General features: G+C 42.1%; 1 protein-coding gene across 3 annotated transcripts in view; it reads left to right on the plus strand.

The window, feature by feature from the left end:
• The window catches only part of STK38L (serine/threonine kinase 38 like), a 42,376-nt gene extending 26,803 nt beyond the window's left edge, over positions 1–15,573 (plus strand). For 2 of the 3 annotated variants that reach the window (XM_058805255.1, XM_058805256.1), the window contains exons 2-13: positions 716–860; positions 2,613–2,664; positions 3,944–4,066; positions 4,621–4,704; positions 6,369–6,492; positions 7,033–7,187; positions 8,049–8,151; positions 8,760–8,821; positions 10,341–10,458; positions 10,632–10,755; positions 13,046–13,141; positions 14,020–14,254. In XM_058805255.1, the coding sequence (XP_058661238.1) occupies positions 727–860; positions 2,613–2,664; positions 3,944–4,066; positions 4,621–4,704; positions 6,369–6,492; positions 7,033–7,187; positions 8,049–8,151; positions 8,760–8,821; positions 10,341–10,458; positions 10,632–10,755; positions 13,046–13,141; positions 14,020–14,254 (1,410 nt within the window). In that variant the 5' untranslated portion in view covers positions 716–726. Of the gene's footprint in view, positions 1–715; positions 861–2,612; positions 2,665–3,943; positions 4,067–4,620; positions 4,705–6,368; positions 6,493–7,032; positions 7,188–8,048; positions 8,152–8,759; positions 8,822–10,340; positions 10,459–10,631; positions 10,756–13,045; positions 13,142–14,019; positions 14,255–15,295 lie in introns of those variants that run through there. The other variant, XM_058805257.1, reaches the window with a different exon arrangement.
• Positions 15,574–17,394: the final 1,821 nt, after the last annotated feature.

Raw genomic sequence — 17,394 nt, forward strand, 5'->3', positions numbered from 1 at the left:
TAAAAAGTGTTGTTCCAGTACATCCAAGTTCCTTGGGTTCAGGATAAAAGCTCTCAAGAAGAGCAGCCTTTCTTCTTTCTGCTTTCTTTCTTCTTTCTTCCCAGTTTTTAGGTGTCCAGTGGCCATGTGCCTTAAGCCATAAGTACCACCTGGCCACGTGTAACTTCATGGAGCAGTTTTAAAATTCAAATATATTCAATGGTTATCTTTATCCTTGAAATAACTTCTCTGGACTGGGGTTAGGCTTTTTCTCCATTTGCTGTCTCATTTTATTCCACCCTTTTTTTTAGCATCTAGAATTTTTGGAGTCTGAAATTGTCACAGAGCTGTGACAAGTCCAGCTCTGGGAGCTGCCTGATCCTTCTCTCTCCTACCCTTTTTCCTCCCCCAGGCAGGGCCCAGGTCTTCCAGAGGGACATTGTCCTTATTTGTGGACAAGCACAGCTGGGTCAGCTGCCCAGAGCGTGCAGTGCTCTTTGCTATGATTCACTCTTTGTTTTGCCAACATGTTGTTATTTTTTAGAGTGGGTAGCACATCCTCCTGCTATCTTGGGATAATTTTAGAAGGCAGCTTTTAATAATTTTTCTTATATCTAAAGAGCAGTGCCTTTACTGTGAATTCTGGAGTGCCTAAGAACTTGGAGAGTGGAGAAGAGGAATATATATTTTATTTTTCTTTTTGAAGTGAGTAATGATTTGACCTGCTCTGTTTCAGTACATGTTACCATGGCGATGACTGCAGGGACTACAACATCCTTTCCCATGAGTAACCACACCCGGGAGAGAGTGACGGTGGCCAAACTCACACTGGAGAACTTCTACAGCAACCTGATTATACAGCATGAGGAGAGGGAAACCAGGTACTGCCTCTGCTTCCCCTCACCCCTCTGCAGCTTTTCTTGCTGTTTGTTCAAGGGTATTTCAGTCCCCGGCGATGGGGCAGCTCTGGGAAGCTCTTCTGTATGTGGTGGCAGGGAGTGAATTCCTAGAGGGGACAGGCTGTCTTTGGGGGGACCTGTGAACATCCCTGGATCACTGTCACTGAGTGGCCAAGGAGCTCCACTTCTGATGTTTTTGTGCAATTCACCTCCTCATCAGTGGAAACTACTCTGTGCAGGGTGTTATTTTGGAGTAATATGTGAGGTTTCTCCTTCTGTGTGAGGTTGGGGACCTCTGATTCATCTGCAGGTGCCCCAGGGAATGAACTCTGCAGAGCTGCTGAGGGGTGGGAGCTTGGTTTGGGGTAAGGCAGCTGCTTGTGGTGTCTGTTCCTGCTCTGCACCATGGAGCTCATGCCAAGACTCCCAAACCCTGCAGGAGGGAGTGTGTAGGAGACAGGGAACAGGGCTGAGAGGTGTTTGATGGGATGATGGGGTAAGGAAAGGAGGCAAAGAGCTGGTGTGGAAATAAGTTGCAGCAAAGAAATAAGGGGTTGATGATGGAGGGTTTGAGAGGCTCTCAGGTAGGCAGGAAGACTTTTGGGGATAATGTAATCCCAGTCTGTAAATTCTGCTTGGGTGGTGCTGCCTGGTACTCCTTGCATGGGAGTGTGGGATGGTCATCCCCACTCAGCTTCTCCCAGCAGTGCCCAGTCCTGTCTCTGAGGTGTGAAGTGCCACTTGAATTAGGTGTCAAAGCACCAAGTGTTTGGCTTAATGAATCTTGTGTTGGATTGTCATTAGTGTGTGAAATTATCATTCCTCTGGTAATATGTTTTTAATTGAAGGGTTTTCAGTCAAGCAGCAGGGTTTCTCTCTTCATCATATTTAGTCATTATTCCATGTAATGGAGTTGCTTCTAGTTAGGAGAATAGACTGTCTATCAAGGGCCTGTAATTTAGAGGATCCTGCTGTACTTCCCAAAGTGCAGAGAGGCACCAGCAGCCTGGCTCCAAGCCTTTGAATTCTTGCCTGCTGCAGGGGGTAACCAGCCTTCAGAAAGCTGCACCCTGGCAGCTGTAAAGGAGCATCCTGTGGGTGGACAGAAAGTGGTGCTGCAGCTCCATTGCCATGTGCTGACCCTCTGCCACCTGTGGGGTATTCCCTGGCTTTGCTCCCCTCTCAGAGCCTCCCAGCCTGGCATGGCACTGGGGGAAGGCTTGGAGCTGTGAGCCCTGGCCTGGGCAGGATGCTGGGGTGAGAGGATGGTGCATCCAGGGGGTAGAGTTTAGTTGCATGGGAAGAAAGGGGGCAGGACCAGGGGGAGTCATCACACAAAGGGGATGGAAGCTGGAGCAGGCTGGCATGTGGGAGATGGAGCTGAGATAGAAATGGTGAAAAAACCAATTTTTATTCTGGCTTGTAATTCTAATTGATAAAAACAGCCTTAATTCAACAAGATACAATCACTCTAATAACATACTTTTTCATATAGGTTTAATGCCTGATTCTGCAAGTACATAACCATGTGCTTAAATTTGCTTCTACATTTTCCTCAGCTTTGTTCACAAATGAGTAACTGGGTGGAGTGGGGCTGCCTGCCTGCAAATTTCCATCTGAGGCAAATTCTTCAGAGTTTGGAGTATGTGAAGCAAAGGTGTTGACTTGCTGTGGTGTTATGTTTGGTTTTAATAAATAATAAAAGGTGCAATCCCCTGGTTTTCTCCTTGGCAGGCAGAAGAAGCTGGAAGTGGCTATGGAAGAGGAAGGCCTTGCAGACGAGGAGGTAAATGCTGCTTAAGTAACCTAACAAACTGCTTTGCTTTTGTCCCACTGCTTCAGATGGGCATTTGAAGAGCTCACAGAAACATCAGCTAGCATGACAAAAGGTTTTATTTTGCACATGAGTGTTGCCCCTTTAATAACCTGTTTATGTTAGGGAAGCTGGGAATATGCTTGACTGATTCTTGCAATAGCTATCCAAGGCTTTTCATGCTACCTGCAGTTCTTATGAGACATGGCCACAGCAAGTAGCTAGCAAGCTTTGCAAAGATTAAAATTGTTTGCTGTTATATTTGGCAAGAAAAAATAAGTGGGTAGAAAGCAAAATCCTGAACCATTTTTTCTTGATTTAAAAAATTAACCATCACACCTTTGCTCCTTTTGGATACAGATGAGGAGGGATCTCAATCTGGTTGCCACCTCTGAGAACTTTAGTCAATGAGTTGCTTTTCTGAGGTCCATTACACCATATCTGCCTTCAGGATAGGCTGGGAAATAAGTAGGAAGAGTGTGTCAGTCCTTCTGGAGTTTTTGTGGCTGCTATAACTCCTGAGAAGTGGGAATATGAGTGTGGGTGTGTATTGCCATCTTGTGGCTTTAAAGGATGCTGTAATCCCAGCACAGTCTGGCAGGTACCTGATCCAGGGACCTCCTTAGCAGACTCTGAGCTCTCAACATCTTTGGGTGCAGCATTTGTCTTCTCTCGGGGTGAATCCCAGTGACATTTTCATCAGACAAAATAGATGATGGCATTTAGACAGATTTTTCTTTCAGAATTGAGTGCTTGCCTGCCATAAACCAAGTGGATTTTGTTGTAGATGTGTAACCAGGGCCTCTGCTGCTTGCTAAGCTCCTTGTTGCCTGTCATCACTTGGGATACAAGTTTCAGCTTTTATTGGTCCTTCACTCTGCTCAAAATGAAGAGTCCTTGCCTCAGGCAGTGACTTTGGCCTTGAGACTGATACACTTTGTTTGGACCAGTATGATAGTTTTTCTTCTTTTTTTTTTTTTTTTAATAACTAAGTAATAAAATTAAAGCACCACCAAGTAATAAAATTAAAACACCACCACCCACCAACCAAAAAAAGGTGGGAAACCGTGCCTGAGGCTTCCATAGAAAAGACCATACTCAAGGACTATACTTTGAGAAATTCAGAAAGAAGTGTAGAAGGAGAAGTTTTTCTCCTGTTTGGATTCCAGAGAACAGCTTCCCAGGAAGGGAGGGTGCACATCTTGACTCTCTGTTGCCAGCTGACTGACAGGTTGCTGTGCTGTGTCCTCAGAAAAAGCTGCGCCGGTCACAGCACGCTCGCAAGGAAACCGAGTTCCTGCGGCTCAAGAGGACCAGGCTCGGCTTGGATGACTTCGAGTCTTTGAAAGTCATAGGAAGAGGAGCATTTGGGGAGGTTTGTGGCATTCTTGCTTGAACAGGAGATTAAAATGGGATTGACCACTGTAATGAAACATTCTAATTACAATTTGATGAATTGTTTTATTGCAGAAAGGCAGCAATTTGTGTCATTCTCCAAGTGTGAGAATTCTGGTGATTAATCACATGCATTGATTTCCCAAGGCTTCTGGAAAGACACTTGGTTTCCCATGGCTTCCCACACTGATGTTGCCTTCATGGCCCTCTGCAGTTATGGATTTGCAATGGCATAGCCCCTCTTGATAAACCTCCTTTGCCCTGTGTCACATCAGTTATTTCTCCTGAATTTTAACCTACACAGTTTAAGTTACTTGGAATTCCCTGTGCCTGCTGACTTTTCCTAAAACAAAAACTGTTTCTCATTACTGTTAGTGTTGCACATGGTGCAGAAAATTCCCTTTTCAATATTTAACATATTTAAATGTGTTTTTAAATATTTAACAAGAGAACTTTTCCATGGCTGTCAGTTGGGAGCCTTCCAGTGGATTTCTGAGGCAGAGGAGACTGACTGGGTTCTCTCTCTTGGTAAAGGTCCGCCTCGTTCAGAAGAAGGATACAGGTCACATTTATGCAATGAAGATACTGAGAAAAGCAGATATGCTGGAGAAAGAGCAGGTTTGTCATCTCTAAGTCCCCTAAATTTCAAACTTACCCTTTCCAGAAAATCTTTTCCACCTTTGAAAGCCCCTACAATGGTCTGGCAGTCCGAAGAGTGTGTGCTGTTCCTACCACAGCACAAAAGCAGCAGAGGTTAGGAAATGAGGTCATGCAACTGCATTTAAAAATTACTTCTTTACAACTGATTTGGAATAGTCACAAAGATTTTATTTTTCTCCCCTTATCAAGGGGAGAAAAATAAAATCTTTGTGGCTGCATTTCAAGGAAAATACTTCTGGAAAAATTTTACTGCATTTCAAGGAAAATATTTCTGGAAAAATAATCCTGTGCCAAATTAAAAACGGAGGTATTTGATGTTTTTTTTTAAAGAAAACCAGCAGAAATCACTTTGTTCATCAACATTGTCTTCTTTGGGTTTGCTTTATAGTTGGGTTAATCTTGTTGGGGGTTTGTTTGTTTTGATTTTGTTAGTTTGGTTGGTTTTTACTTTTACTTTCTAGCTAACAATTCCCTGTGAGGACACATCAAATACTTTAGCACTACAAAGCAAAGAAATGAAGGGTGGGTATCTCAGGAGATAAGAGGGCTTTTGTCATACTAGTCCAAACCTTACCCATCATTGACACATCATTTCCCTGCAGCAGTGGTACTTTTTTTTCCTGGCACAGATTATTTTGTCTCCTGCAGCCCATGCCCTGAATTTAGGGAACCAGAGGAGCAGCAGGGTGTGCAGAGCAGCCAGATTTTGCGTGGTGCTGCCCCCATTTCAGAGCCTGATGTGGGAAGGAGTCTGAGCTCATGTTCTACATTCAGTTTGAGACAGTGATCTTCCCTGGCCAGTGTTTATCTGCTGGAATTTTCATTGTCTGCCTTGTTCTGTGGAGAGACAACAGAGGACACACGTAAAAAAAAGAAATCTTGTAGTATTTTTCCCCCTGAGTCTGGTAGCACTGGGAGAAATCCTGGCTATTTTTAGGCAAAGTTTTCCTGTTGTATTTTAGAGCTGCATTGAGGAGTTGAGGGTGGAAAAAAGTACTTTCTAATGAGACTAAATAAAGGCAGATAAATCCAGGCTGGAGTATCTCCTGCAGAGGGAGAACCTTTGCCCCATGCAACCCTGTGACAGGATTCATGTGAAGATATTCCTCAGCAGCAGAACTGGGGAACAGATGCAGGAGACTGTTTGCTGTTTTTCTTACAGCTGTCAAGAAATATTTTTCCATGCAAATGTCTTTAATTTTTCCTCCAAGATGAGGGTATGTTGTAGTGAAAACACACACTCCTTCTCCTATCTCCATTATTCTTAATTTCCATCAAATTACAGGATAGCAGCTTTCCCTGTATTTTCCAAAACCTTAGCTGGAACTGGAATACCCTGAGCAAGGTCAGATATTCCTCAACTCACTTGTACTTTTTCCACCAGCTTTTTCAGTTCTTTCTAACAAACAGAACCAGTTTAACAAGCTGTGCTTTGTGTTTCTAGAGAAACCCTAGGATCTTGTGAAAAATAATGGAAAATATGAGTATGGAAAGAGCTAGAAAAATAGTTCCTTTGCTAAAGGTCATGAAAATGTGCTGTAGGGCTAAGAATGTAATGTGGTGTTTCTTGTTGAAATATTTCAATATTTGCCTAATAATAATAATTTTTTTTCAAATTTTAGGTGGCCCATATCAGAGCAGAAAGAGATATTTTGGTTGAAGCAGATGGAGCCTGGGTAGTGAAAATGTTTTACAGCTTTCAGGATAAAAGGAACCTTTACCTGATCATGGAGTTTTTACCTGGAGGTAAGCTGGGTGCTGTGGCATCAGGTGCCACAGGTACTTCTTCCTTAGCTTTTGTTGGCAGCTTTATAAAATATTAGGAACAAACATGCTGTATAATTTGTGAAAATAAAAATGTTTGCACTCTTTTAAATGAAGTTTCAGTCATGTGACCATTCCTGATTTTTAGGGGAAGGAAAAAGGTTGAAGGGGTATTAAATAGACTTGAATTAAATAATTTTTTAGTAGAAATTTCTGCTTTTTACAACTGAAGCTATTAACAGTAAAAACAAACCAGAAAAAAAGCCCTTGTTCAAACAGTTTGTGCAATAAATTTAACATGTGTAAAAATCCACTGTATTTTCTTGGGCTGTTCAATTAAAATTCCTGTTTAGGATTTTCAATTAAAAAAGTAAGTTGGGTTTGTAGGTCCTTGCATTAATAGTATGATTAGTAACTATAAGGCCAGTTACAAGGTTACATTTGGATTCTACTGGGGTTTCTTATAGTTTTGTGATTTAAAATGTTCTGATCCCTAAGCTGTATTTTCTTCTCTTTGATGAGGTGACATGATGACCTTACTGATGAAGAAGGACACTTTATCAGAGGAGGAGACCCAGTTTTACATTTCTGAGACAGTGTTGGCCATCGATGCCATTCACCAGTTGGGATTTATCCACAGGGACATCAAGCCAGACAATCTCCTGCTGGATGCCAAGGCATGTACTGGTGCTTCCAAGATCCCAGGCTGCACATCACTGGGAGCCACTGGTGCCACCCCAGGGATTTCAGCTGGCTGGAGGGAAGGCTGGGAATGCCCAGTGTGTTTTCTCTGGAGAACACCAGTATGTTTAAACAAAGCCAAATCTTACTCACAAGCCTTTTAACCATTTTAAGGCAAGGCTTTTAAGGAAAAAACCCACTCAGCGTGGCCAGATGCTGATATTCATACACATTAAAAGGTGCAGCATTCCTTTCATGCATCTTGAAGTAGCTGTGGACAATTCAGACAATGCTAGATGTTCAGTTCCTACAGTTACATTTATTTCATCACCCACTCAGCTGTGGAAACTCCCTCAGTTAGACTGACCATTCTGGCCATGAAATGCACCCTGTCAGCATCACCAGATCATGGAATTATCTAGGTTGGAGAAGATCTTTAAGATGATGGAGGCCAGGCATTACCCCAGCATGCACAGGTCTGTCAGGTTTGATGGGTTCTATCAGCACTGATGTCTGGGAATCTGATTAAAGCCAAGGTTACTATCAAAACAAAGCAAAGGAATTTTGTCCTGGAGGCTTGCTCAGTCACAGTGGTATCCAGTTCAAAACAAAACCAGGCAAAGTAGCTGCCCTCAACTGTTGGGAAATTGTAGATTTGACCATTCCTGGGGGGCCATAACCTGTTGGAGAGAAAACAGACCCCTCCAGTATACCAAGGTTCAGTCTTTGCTTCCCTGCTTGTCCTGTGCCAGTCCATCATGGCCTGAGAGGGCATGTGCAGTGATTAAAACTCTTTTTCTCCCCAAACACTACCTATATAAATAATGGTTTTGTATTCTCTGATTATGTGTTTTCAGGGTCATGTAAAGCTGTCTGATTTTGGGCTCTGCACAGGTTTAAAGAAAGCCCACAGAACAGAGTTCTACAGGAACCTCACACACAACCCACCAAGTGACTTCTGTGAGTATGAGCTGTCCTAGTTGAACATGTAAATGGTTTTGAGCTGCAGCTGTACATTGTACCTGTGTTTCTGCTGGGATAAGCAAGATGGAGCAGGCTGATTGTATTTAATTGGAAAACTGGAAATGCTTGTTCCCTGGGTCATGGGAGCATTTCACAGGCAAGAAATTATGATTTCTGCAGTGGTCATGTATTTTTGCACATTCATACACAGATATGAATACACATAATGTAATGTATCTATATTGTCATGTATTTTTCATTATGTTAGTGAAGATACAGAACTGCTTTTTCAGGAGGGACATGGGTTCCATGTGCCAAAGGACTGCAGTCAGTGACAGTCTCCTGAAACTTTTCAGAAGCTGATCTAAAAATGTTAACAAGTTCTAATTTAGAATTGCTGATATGTGTCCTACTTACATGAGTTTCAGCTGTGCATTGGACAGTAGTTATTCTCATGTTCCCATTTTCAGTTACAATCAAGGATTTGTTTTTAGACTAGGGTTCTAAATATCCAAGATAGTTACTTAAAACTGGAGCCCTATAAATCTTTCTTCTCTTAATTCTCACAAATACACTTGTTATTTAATAACTACTTTGCAAATTAGCATTTCAGAATATGAACTCAAAGAGGAAAGCAGAAACATGGAAGAAGAACAGGCGACAGCTGGTGAGTTAATTAATGTATAATTCTTGGTTTGCTTTTAAACTAGTTAGAGAAAGTGTTAAATTAAAACTCAGTGCTAATGCTCTTGGTTTTTACAACCTGCAAGATCCTCATATGTGGCTCTCTACAAGCTCCCAAAGTCACAAATAACTCAAAAGAAGGGGATCCAGGTTGGAATAGCAAGGCCCTGCTCCTCTCTGTGCCTTTGTTTGCCTTGTGAGCATCCGGCCCAAGCCCTCAGGTGTCCTCAGCCCCCGTGGCCAAGCTGTGTCTGGGGCTCTCTCCAGCACTGGCCTGCTGTGGATCCATGGGTCTGATTCCTGCAGCTCAGTCACAAGCAGGTGTGTGGCTGCAGAATTCCTTTCCAGAGAGCTCTGGGGAATTCCCATTCTGCTGAAAGGGAATGTGGTGGAAAGGCTGTGGGAGGGTGTTGGTGCTGGAGTGCTCCAGCCTGGGTTTGTGGTGAGGAGTGGTCAGTAATGGGGGGACTCGTGGCATAAACTGAACCAAAGCAAAGTGTCTATCAGTCATTCAGACTTCCATCCCTGCCCATGATTTTCACCAAAAAAACCCCAACTCTCAAATTTTGGGACCATTTATTTTTCCACACCCCTTTAAAAAAAGGGACCTACTGCAGTATCCCCTAAAAGCTTTTGGGTGGTCTCTTCTTTCCTCATGAGACAAAATGAGATTACATTGCAGCCACCATGCTGCCTCATGGGGCTGTATTTCACAGCCTTATTCCAGCCTGGAATTAGATCCCCGAAAAGAATTTATCTCAAGTCCAGTAAAGGCTGATGTGGCAGAACTGTGTTGTGAGGAGCAGTCCCACAGAGACAATAAAAGGACAAAATGACAACTTGCATCAACACTGTTGGGAAAGGAGCCATGTTTTCAGTGTTCCATTGGTTCAATCCTAAATATCTCAGGTCTGTTCAATTAAACAAAGGGTTTCTTTATGGTCAGACAAATTAATGTGAAATATTTTTGTGGTAAAACTGCTTTTGGGGGACTTTTTTGTTCTTTAAGTTTGTTGGGTTTTGGTTTTTTTGTGTTTTTTGTTGGATTTTGTTTTTTTTCCTCTCCCTCCTGTCTCATGGAGGATTTTTCATCAGTAAAGAGAAATTCCCAATTTCTCTTGTGTATCATGAGTGCCACAGTTGGGAATCTACCACTGATTATGCCTTTAAAAATAAACAAAGACCACAACAATAGAACTTCTTGGGTATTTTTATAATGCAGCTACCTGAAACTTAAGCTAAGATGACCTTCTGATATTGCAGTTGCAATATTCTATGATTTCATCTCATTAAAGAGGATAATTTCCATTTATTTTTGAGGTTCTCTGTGTTTATTAATAAAAAAGAATAATATTCTTGGGACTTGAGTTTCTGTGAATTCTCAAATTAAGCATTTTGTTCACCCAAAGAACAAGATCCTGTATGTAAATCCCCAGGAAAAGGAATCGCAAAGTGTAAAACCACAGTATTTCTCTTTTAAAGAGATGATTCCTTTTTTCCAGGCATATTCTACTGTGGGAACCCCAGACTATATTGCTCCAGAAGTGTTTATGCAGACTGGCTACAACAAGCTGTGTGACTGGTGGTCCTTGGGAGTGATTATGTATGAAATGCTAATAGGTATGTTAAAAACCCCAACTTAAGAGTTGTTCAAAGGTAACAGGGTCCATTTGTTCAGAAGAGAAAACCTCTGGCTATTACTTGTTATGTTTGGGAGCCCCAGTGACAAAAGCAGAGGCCCAGGTCACTGCTCTCCTGGAAAAAGTTTAATAATTTTTTATTTGTTTGTGCAGGGTATCCACCTTTCTGCTCAGAAACACCACAAGAGACTTACAGGAAAGTTATGAACTGGAAAGAAACATTGGTATTTCCTCCAGAGGTGCCCATTTCAGAGAAAGCAAAGGATTTAATTCTAAGGTCAGTAGGAAAAACACCTGCCAATTCTAGCCTCTTGCCCAGCCAGGGTCATCTTCCATCAGGGTAAATTCCTGTTGTGTGTAAAGGAAGCTTTATGCTGGAGGAAAGGCTGGTTTCTTCTGTTACCATCCCTGATGGATTTTTTAAGTCTTTTTCTCTTTGCCACTTGTTTAACATAAAGGAATAAACTGGAATGATCTTGATTTGTCCCATGGTATAAGGAGAAACAGAGCAGACCAAAAGTAAAGTGATCAACACAGAATTTTTTTCTTCTCTGAGGTAGCAAGAAAATAACTACTCATCAGCATTTAATGCACTGAATAGAAATCTTGGGATGTTTTGGATTTACTCACTTCTTTCAAAATCCCAGTTTTTAGTTTGCATTGAGGTTTTTGTGAAGGTTTTGGTGACAAGGTCTGGCAGAAATGACCCTCTTGTAAAATTTTACAGAAATTACCTCATTTAACAGAAATTACCCTCTTGTCCTTGGGAGGGTTTGAGAGGCACATTGTTTTTGGGTTTGATACTTACTCCTTTTTTTCCTTTTCAAAGCTAATGCTATAGCCTTATATAATTTTGTTACAGGCAAAAAGGGGAATGTACTTGACAAAACTAGAATTTATAACTAGTTCCAGCAGTGCTCCAGTAACCTACAAAAACATTACAAATACAAGAAACAGTTATCCTGCATCCAGCTAGTGATACTAACAGCTCAAATAATTGAATTGTCACTAATCCTCATGAATAAGTCTGGTCAAACAGTTAATATTGCATTTTCAGTATCTATTTCTCTGCTGTTCTGCTCAACCTTCCTTGTCAACATCCCAAGGTCTCTGCTGAACAGAGTAGAGCATTACTGCTGAGGATTTCTTCCTCCTCAATCCTGGCTGTGTTTGGGGAATTTTTAGGGATTTCAGTGTATTTGTTAGCATGTCTTGCTCATGCACCTACTTACACAATGACTACTTTAATTTATCAGTTTGCCTCCACAAGGAGGAGGGTTAAAATTGGGGTAGAACTTCTTAGTTATAGGTAATCTATTAAAATGAGGTCAAAACAGGTTGGACAGCAACCACCTGGGCATTTTGGGTTCTTTGTCCATTACACTTGGACAAGTTAGGCAATGTGTGTTCTAGCTTAAAGGGAGATGCAGATAAAGCTAAAGGGTTATGGATAGAGATAAATTCAAACTAAAACAAGCTCAAGTTCAGACAAAGCCTGACAAATCCTGTGGCTGAATGTTGATACAGGTTTGAGGTCTGTTGTTAGTCCTTGGCACCACCCAGCCTGCCAGGCTGCAATACAAATACAGGGAGGTTTTCTTCCCCACTGACACCCAACTACAAGAAAAAGAACTTTAATTTATAGCTGGATAAGTTTGTAGCCTAACCTGCTGTGCTGCATATGCAGAAAATGGAGAAAATGGCTGTGATTTAATGAATTCCTAGGCAAATGCTGGTGTTCCCATCTCCTGGATGAGATACTTGAAAGGCTTTTCCAGTCTAGAGGAGAAGAGTCAGCCTCCCTGGAACAAATCCCTGAGGTCACTGAGTTGCTGTCAGAGAGCTTCCACCTCCCTATTTTCCTTCTTTGGGATTTTAGGCTTTTCCTTCTGGCCTGCTGGAGCAGGTAACAGTCCCCATCCCACCCATCCTCTGTCTCCAATTTCACCTTTTTCTTCCTGCTATTTCATGGCTACTTCTGATAAACTGACAATTTCTTGTGGGGTCTGAGCTGAGGTTATGCAGCAGGGCTGTATCAGAAACAGGCCCTGGGTCTTTGCACCACCTGCACCTCTGAGGAGAGGGAAGTGGGAGAGCAGGGACATGGCATGCTTGGAATAGGTTGGCCCACTGGGATTCCAAAATACAACATCAGAGAGCAGTCCTGATTTACTAAGTATATTTATTCTTCTTAGTTTGACTTTGAAACAGGGATGTTTAAATAGTTGAGAACATGCCAGGGCAGTTCTCAGCAGTAGTGATTTGAGCCTCCATTCCAAACTGATCCTACAGGACCAGAACATGCAGCAACTTTTCACAAACCTGGAAGATGGGGATACAGCAGTTTAGAAAAGGTATCAGTCACTGACATCATAGCTTTTTGTTGCAGGATTTAACAATGTTCTGCTTCTGTTGTTTCCCTTCTCTCCTAAATGCAATGGGTTGCTTTGATGTTAACCCAAGTGGTGAAACAATTTGACAGAACTTCTTCAAATTCTTGATACTGGATACTGTTGCTTCTGTGGAATTTATTGTAACATTCCCTTTGTTTTTTTCCCCTTTTCCAGATTTTGTATTGACTCAGAAAACAGAATTGGTAGCAATGGAGTAGAGGAAATAAAAAGTCATCCATTTTTTGAAGGAGTAGACTGGGGACATATCAGGTATGTATATACACACGTTTTACAGGAAGAATAAAAGCCATGAAAGCAAGAAATTCATGTATTGTAATGTCAAGGACAATTATTTCCAATTTATCTTTTATTTTGAAAGGCAGCTACTGGCAGTAGTGGGTTGACACTGAAGGTTTTCTGGCCTTGCTGACATGCACAGAAATGGCCAGAGTTTAACTGACTTGAGATACCTCAGATTATTCCAGACTGCCCAGAACAAAAAGAAATTGTTGTAGAGTGGCTGTGGATTTCATTGTAAGTGTAGTAATTAGACCTGTGGTGAGTTTACAGGTGTAAATCACTGCCTTTCCCACAGTGCTGTGTCCCACTGTGAGCATTTTGCTGGCACAAATTCCTTGGGCACTTTCAAAAGCCACCTTAAAACTTCTTCAAGGGCTTCCTGGCTCTGGAGGTGCTAAAGCAGAGGCAGCCTGCTTTGGGAGAGAGATACTGAGTGTCACAAAGAGGAGCTGCAGTCCAAAGGTTTTGGATGAGGTCCCGGCTGGTGAGCACTGGAATTGTAAAGCTGTGGGTGCAAGTGCAATCCTGCTGGGCTGGGTTTGTGAAACAGGGTAACCACAGTGGTGGCTGGGGACAAGATCGGGGTGATAGCTGTGTGGCAGATAAGTGTGGGATGCTCTCTCAGTGGGAAAATGATGTTTGCCCCAAGCCTGCCAGGAAGACACCAGTGGAGATAAGGAACCAAACAATCTCCCCATGGTGTCAGCAAACAGGAGAGTCAGATTCATCTGTGATGCGCTCAGTGCTCTGCATTAAGGGAAGCTTTAAGTGTAAAAGCTAAGTTAAAACTGGAACTTAATGTCTCATTTCCCAACATTCACTCTTCTGGCATTGATCTTTATTTGCAGGGAAAGACCAGCTGCAATCCCTATAGAAATCAAAAGTATTGATGATACTTCCAACTTTGATGAATTTCCTGAATCAGACATTTTACAGCCAGGTGAGACTGCCATTGTAAATTCCAAATCTCCGTCCATGCCAGAACACTGCACAGCTGCCTTTGTTGTTGTTTGTGTTAATTGTACTAATGACCCAATCAAGTTAGTCTGTAGATCAAGTCTCTATATTTTCTTTGAAATATGAGTGTAAACACTGTGATCTTTCATAGCTGCAAAGCCCAGAGATTTTCAGAGTCCAAACTCTTGGTAAAAATGGTTTGCAGAGGTAGTGAGCACAGAAAGCAGTGGAGTTTTCTGCCAGGCAGTCTGTCTAACCAGATTCTGTTAAAACACCATGCACTGATTTGCTTTTCATCTTCAGTGACTTCTGAGGTTTATGCCCAACATAATTGTTGGGATATTTGTGGGTCAGAATTTTCAGACAGTTGATTACTTAATGCAGTAGTTAATGAACCTGAGTTGCTCTGTAAATCACTTCAGGGTTTTTTTAGTTGTTGATTTTTCTTGGCAAGTTACAGGAAATTTTCATATATAAAAGACTTGGTTCTGTGACATACAAATAGTCCCAGGTCCCACTGTTTTCAGTTACTTGGAGATTGGCAGATGATTAATTGTTGTCTGCTAAGTGTAGCTGTGTTAACAACCATAAGAATTATCCAAAAGCTGTTGGTTATTTTTTTTTCTGAAGTGGCTTTTATTTAATGGTGAGGAAGTTTGTCCTTTTAATGCAAAGCAACCCATCTCCAGTGCCTAAGCTGGTTATGTCCATATTTGGGTAGTTCCAAGAACATTTGTATTATTGTGGCATTTCAGACCCACTGAAAATGGTACTGTGCGTGTAGATACCTAAAAATCAGAACATCAGAAATGTCATGAGGTTTGTAATTGTGTATCCTGTGGGTCAGAAATGTCATGAGGTTTGTAATTGTGTATCCTGTGGGTGTGTTAGAGTCTTCTGTCAAGGTATGGAAACCTGGTAGAGGGTGTACATATAATTAAAAGGAAAAAAAAAAAAGGCAAAACAAAACCCTCTCTTTTTCTGCTTCTGAGTTCTATGTTGAAATTATAACTCAACTGACCTGATTAGAAGCAGGATTTCTTCCAGGAGTTTCTGCTGACTAAGGAAATAAGAGTTCAGGGCTGTTTAGCTCTGTGAAAAGTCCTCTAAGAAGCAGCCTGGATTTAACTCTTTTAATGTGTGTTTGCTTTTGTTTCTGAATTCTAGTGCCAAACACGACGGAACCCGACTACAAATCCAAAGACTGGGTTTTCCTCAATTACACCTACAAGAGGTTTGAAGGGCTCACCCAGCGTGGCTCCATCCCTTCCTACATGAAAGCTGGGAAGTTGTGAAACAGAACACAACCCCCCAAAGGAAATTGCAAACACAAACCTCAGGTAGCTGCATCACCAGGCCCGCTTGGCGTTAGTTATCAACACATCGACTCTGGTGCGCATCGATTTCACATGGAAATTCTACAGGATTAGGATTTCTAGGACTAGTACAGGAATTAGTTGGCAGTGCCAGCTGGCTTTTTTTTTTTCTTTTTTTTTTTTTTTCTTTTTTTTTTTTTTTTGTCTTTTTTTTTTTTTTAATATTTGAATATTTTTGTTAACTTTATTATACAAAGGTACTGGAATAAAAGGAACGTGCATCGCTTTTCCTGCACTGCCTACGTGTGGATAACGGTTAATTATGCCTCTCTGTACTGTGGCTTTGTTTGTACTGTAAACCATCTAATCCACCCAGGAGGGAAACATATCATTTGATGCAGCATTGGTGTTGTACTGCTCAGCTGGTGGGGTTTAGATATGCAGTAAAAAGAAAACTGTCCACATTTGCAAACCTCTCTGAGCAATTGCTCAGGGGTGTTCCATTTGTGGGCTACAGATCCCCCATGAGTGTAGCACATGGAATTATTTTAAATAGCAGTGTCCTCTGGGCCTCCTTGTGTCCTGTGTGCCCTCTCTTGCCCCGAGTGCAGGACTTTATCAGCCCTTTATCATCATCCCTTTTGTCCCTTGTCCCACAGTGTGTGGCAGTGAGGCAGTCCCTGTGATCTGTTTAGTGGTATTTCTGCTTTAAATGATCGTTGGCAGTATTGCTGTTAGAGGTGATGATGCCTGTTGGCAATTTCAGAAGCAAAAAGGAATCTGAATAAAAGGCATCAATATTTTTAGCAGAAGGGAAACACTCTGATGGGAAGTTTTGAGGGGATGGCAGTTTCCAAGACTGCATTCCTGCCTCTGCTCTAAAGCAGATCACCTTTGAGCTACTCATAATTCAAACATTCTCTTCCCTCTGTGCAAAATGTGTTCTAGAGAAGTGATCAGATTGGTGCTTTTTCTTTTTTTTCCTCCCTGAGCAGCTGCAGGCAGAAGGGATCCTGCTTTAACCTCTCCTGAATCGCAGCCTCTGCTCACATAGAGGAAACTGAGTGTCCCACTGGGTTCAAATTCTCCAGTGGGTTCCTTTTCTCCCAGGATCTCCACTTGGCGTGGCCATGGGATTAGAATCAGCTGAGTCTGCAGCCCAATTTCCAGGGACCACCTAAATGTTCTTGTGGCCAGTCTGCAGGATGGTGACAACCTGACAGCCAAGCCAGATGTCCTTTCCCTGGGCAGAGGAAACAGAAGCAGAAATACCTCCATGTGCAGGCTCTGTTTTGTTCATCAGCCCAGCAGCAGTTCAGGACTGAGTTGTACTCCCAGAGCAGTTTGCAATTATCTGGTCACTGGTGATTTTCTCTGCCTGTACTTACAGCTTATCTGCAGGGCTTTGAATCTGTCACAGTACAGCAGAGATCTCTGCTGTCATTTTCTGGTCAAATGAGATGTGCAGCACTGAACAATTCCCCAGTGGCTGAACAAGCAGAGTCACTGTTGCTGTCTCCCTCCTCTGAACCAGTGAAAGGCGCCCTAAAACCTCTGCAGCCCCTTCTGAGTGGAGCACAGGATGTTTTGGCATACAGCAGGAAAGATTCCACTGGACAGACTTTTGTAGCAATATGGAAACTACTGTTATAAAGCCATTAGAGAAATATTTATTGCTGTTAGGCACTGTGGTATCAGCTGTTCTGAACTATTTGTATGCTCTGAAAAACACACTGGCATGTTGATCTGTTGCATAAGAGCCCATTTGCCAGCAAGATTTCTGTGCATCAGTGCCTGTGATGGGCAGGTGTTCTTCCCTGATCCAGCCAGGATCCCTGATCCAGCCTTTCCTCCACAGTTTTGTCTCCCTTGAAGCATCTAATATCTGTTATTTATACCAAACAGTTTCTGTCTTTAGCTCTTCAAAGAGGAGTAGCCACTGCCTCAGGC

The sequence above is a fragment of the Ammospiza caudacuta genome, chromosome 5, assembly GCF_027887145.1.
Source record: "Ammospiza caudacuta isolate bAmmCau1 chromosome 5, bAmmCau1.pri, whole genome shotgun sequence".
Lineage (NCBI taxonomy): Eukaryota > Metazoa > Chordata > Aves > Passeriformes > Passerellidae > Ammospiza > Ammospiza caudacuta.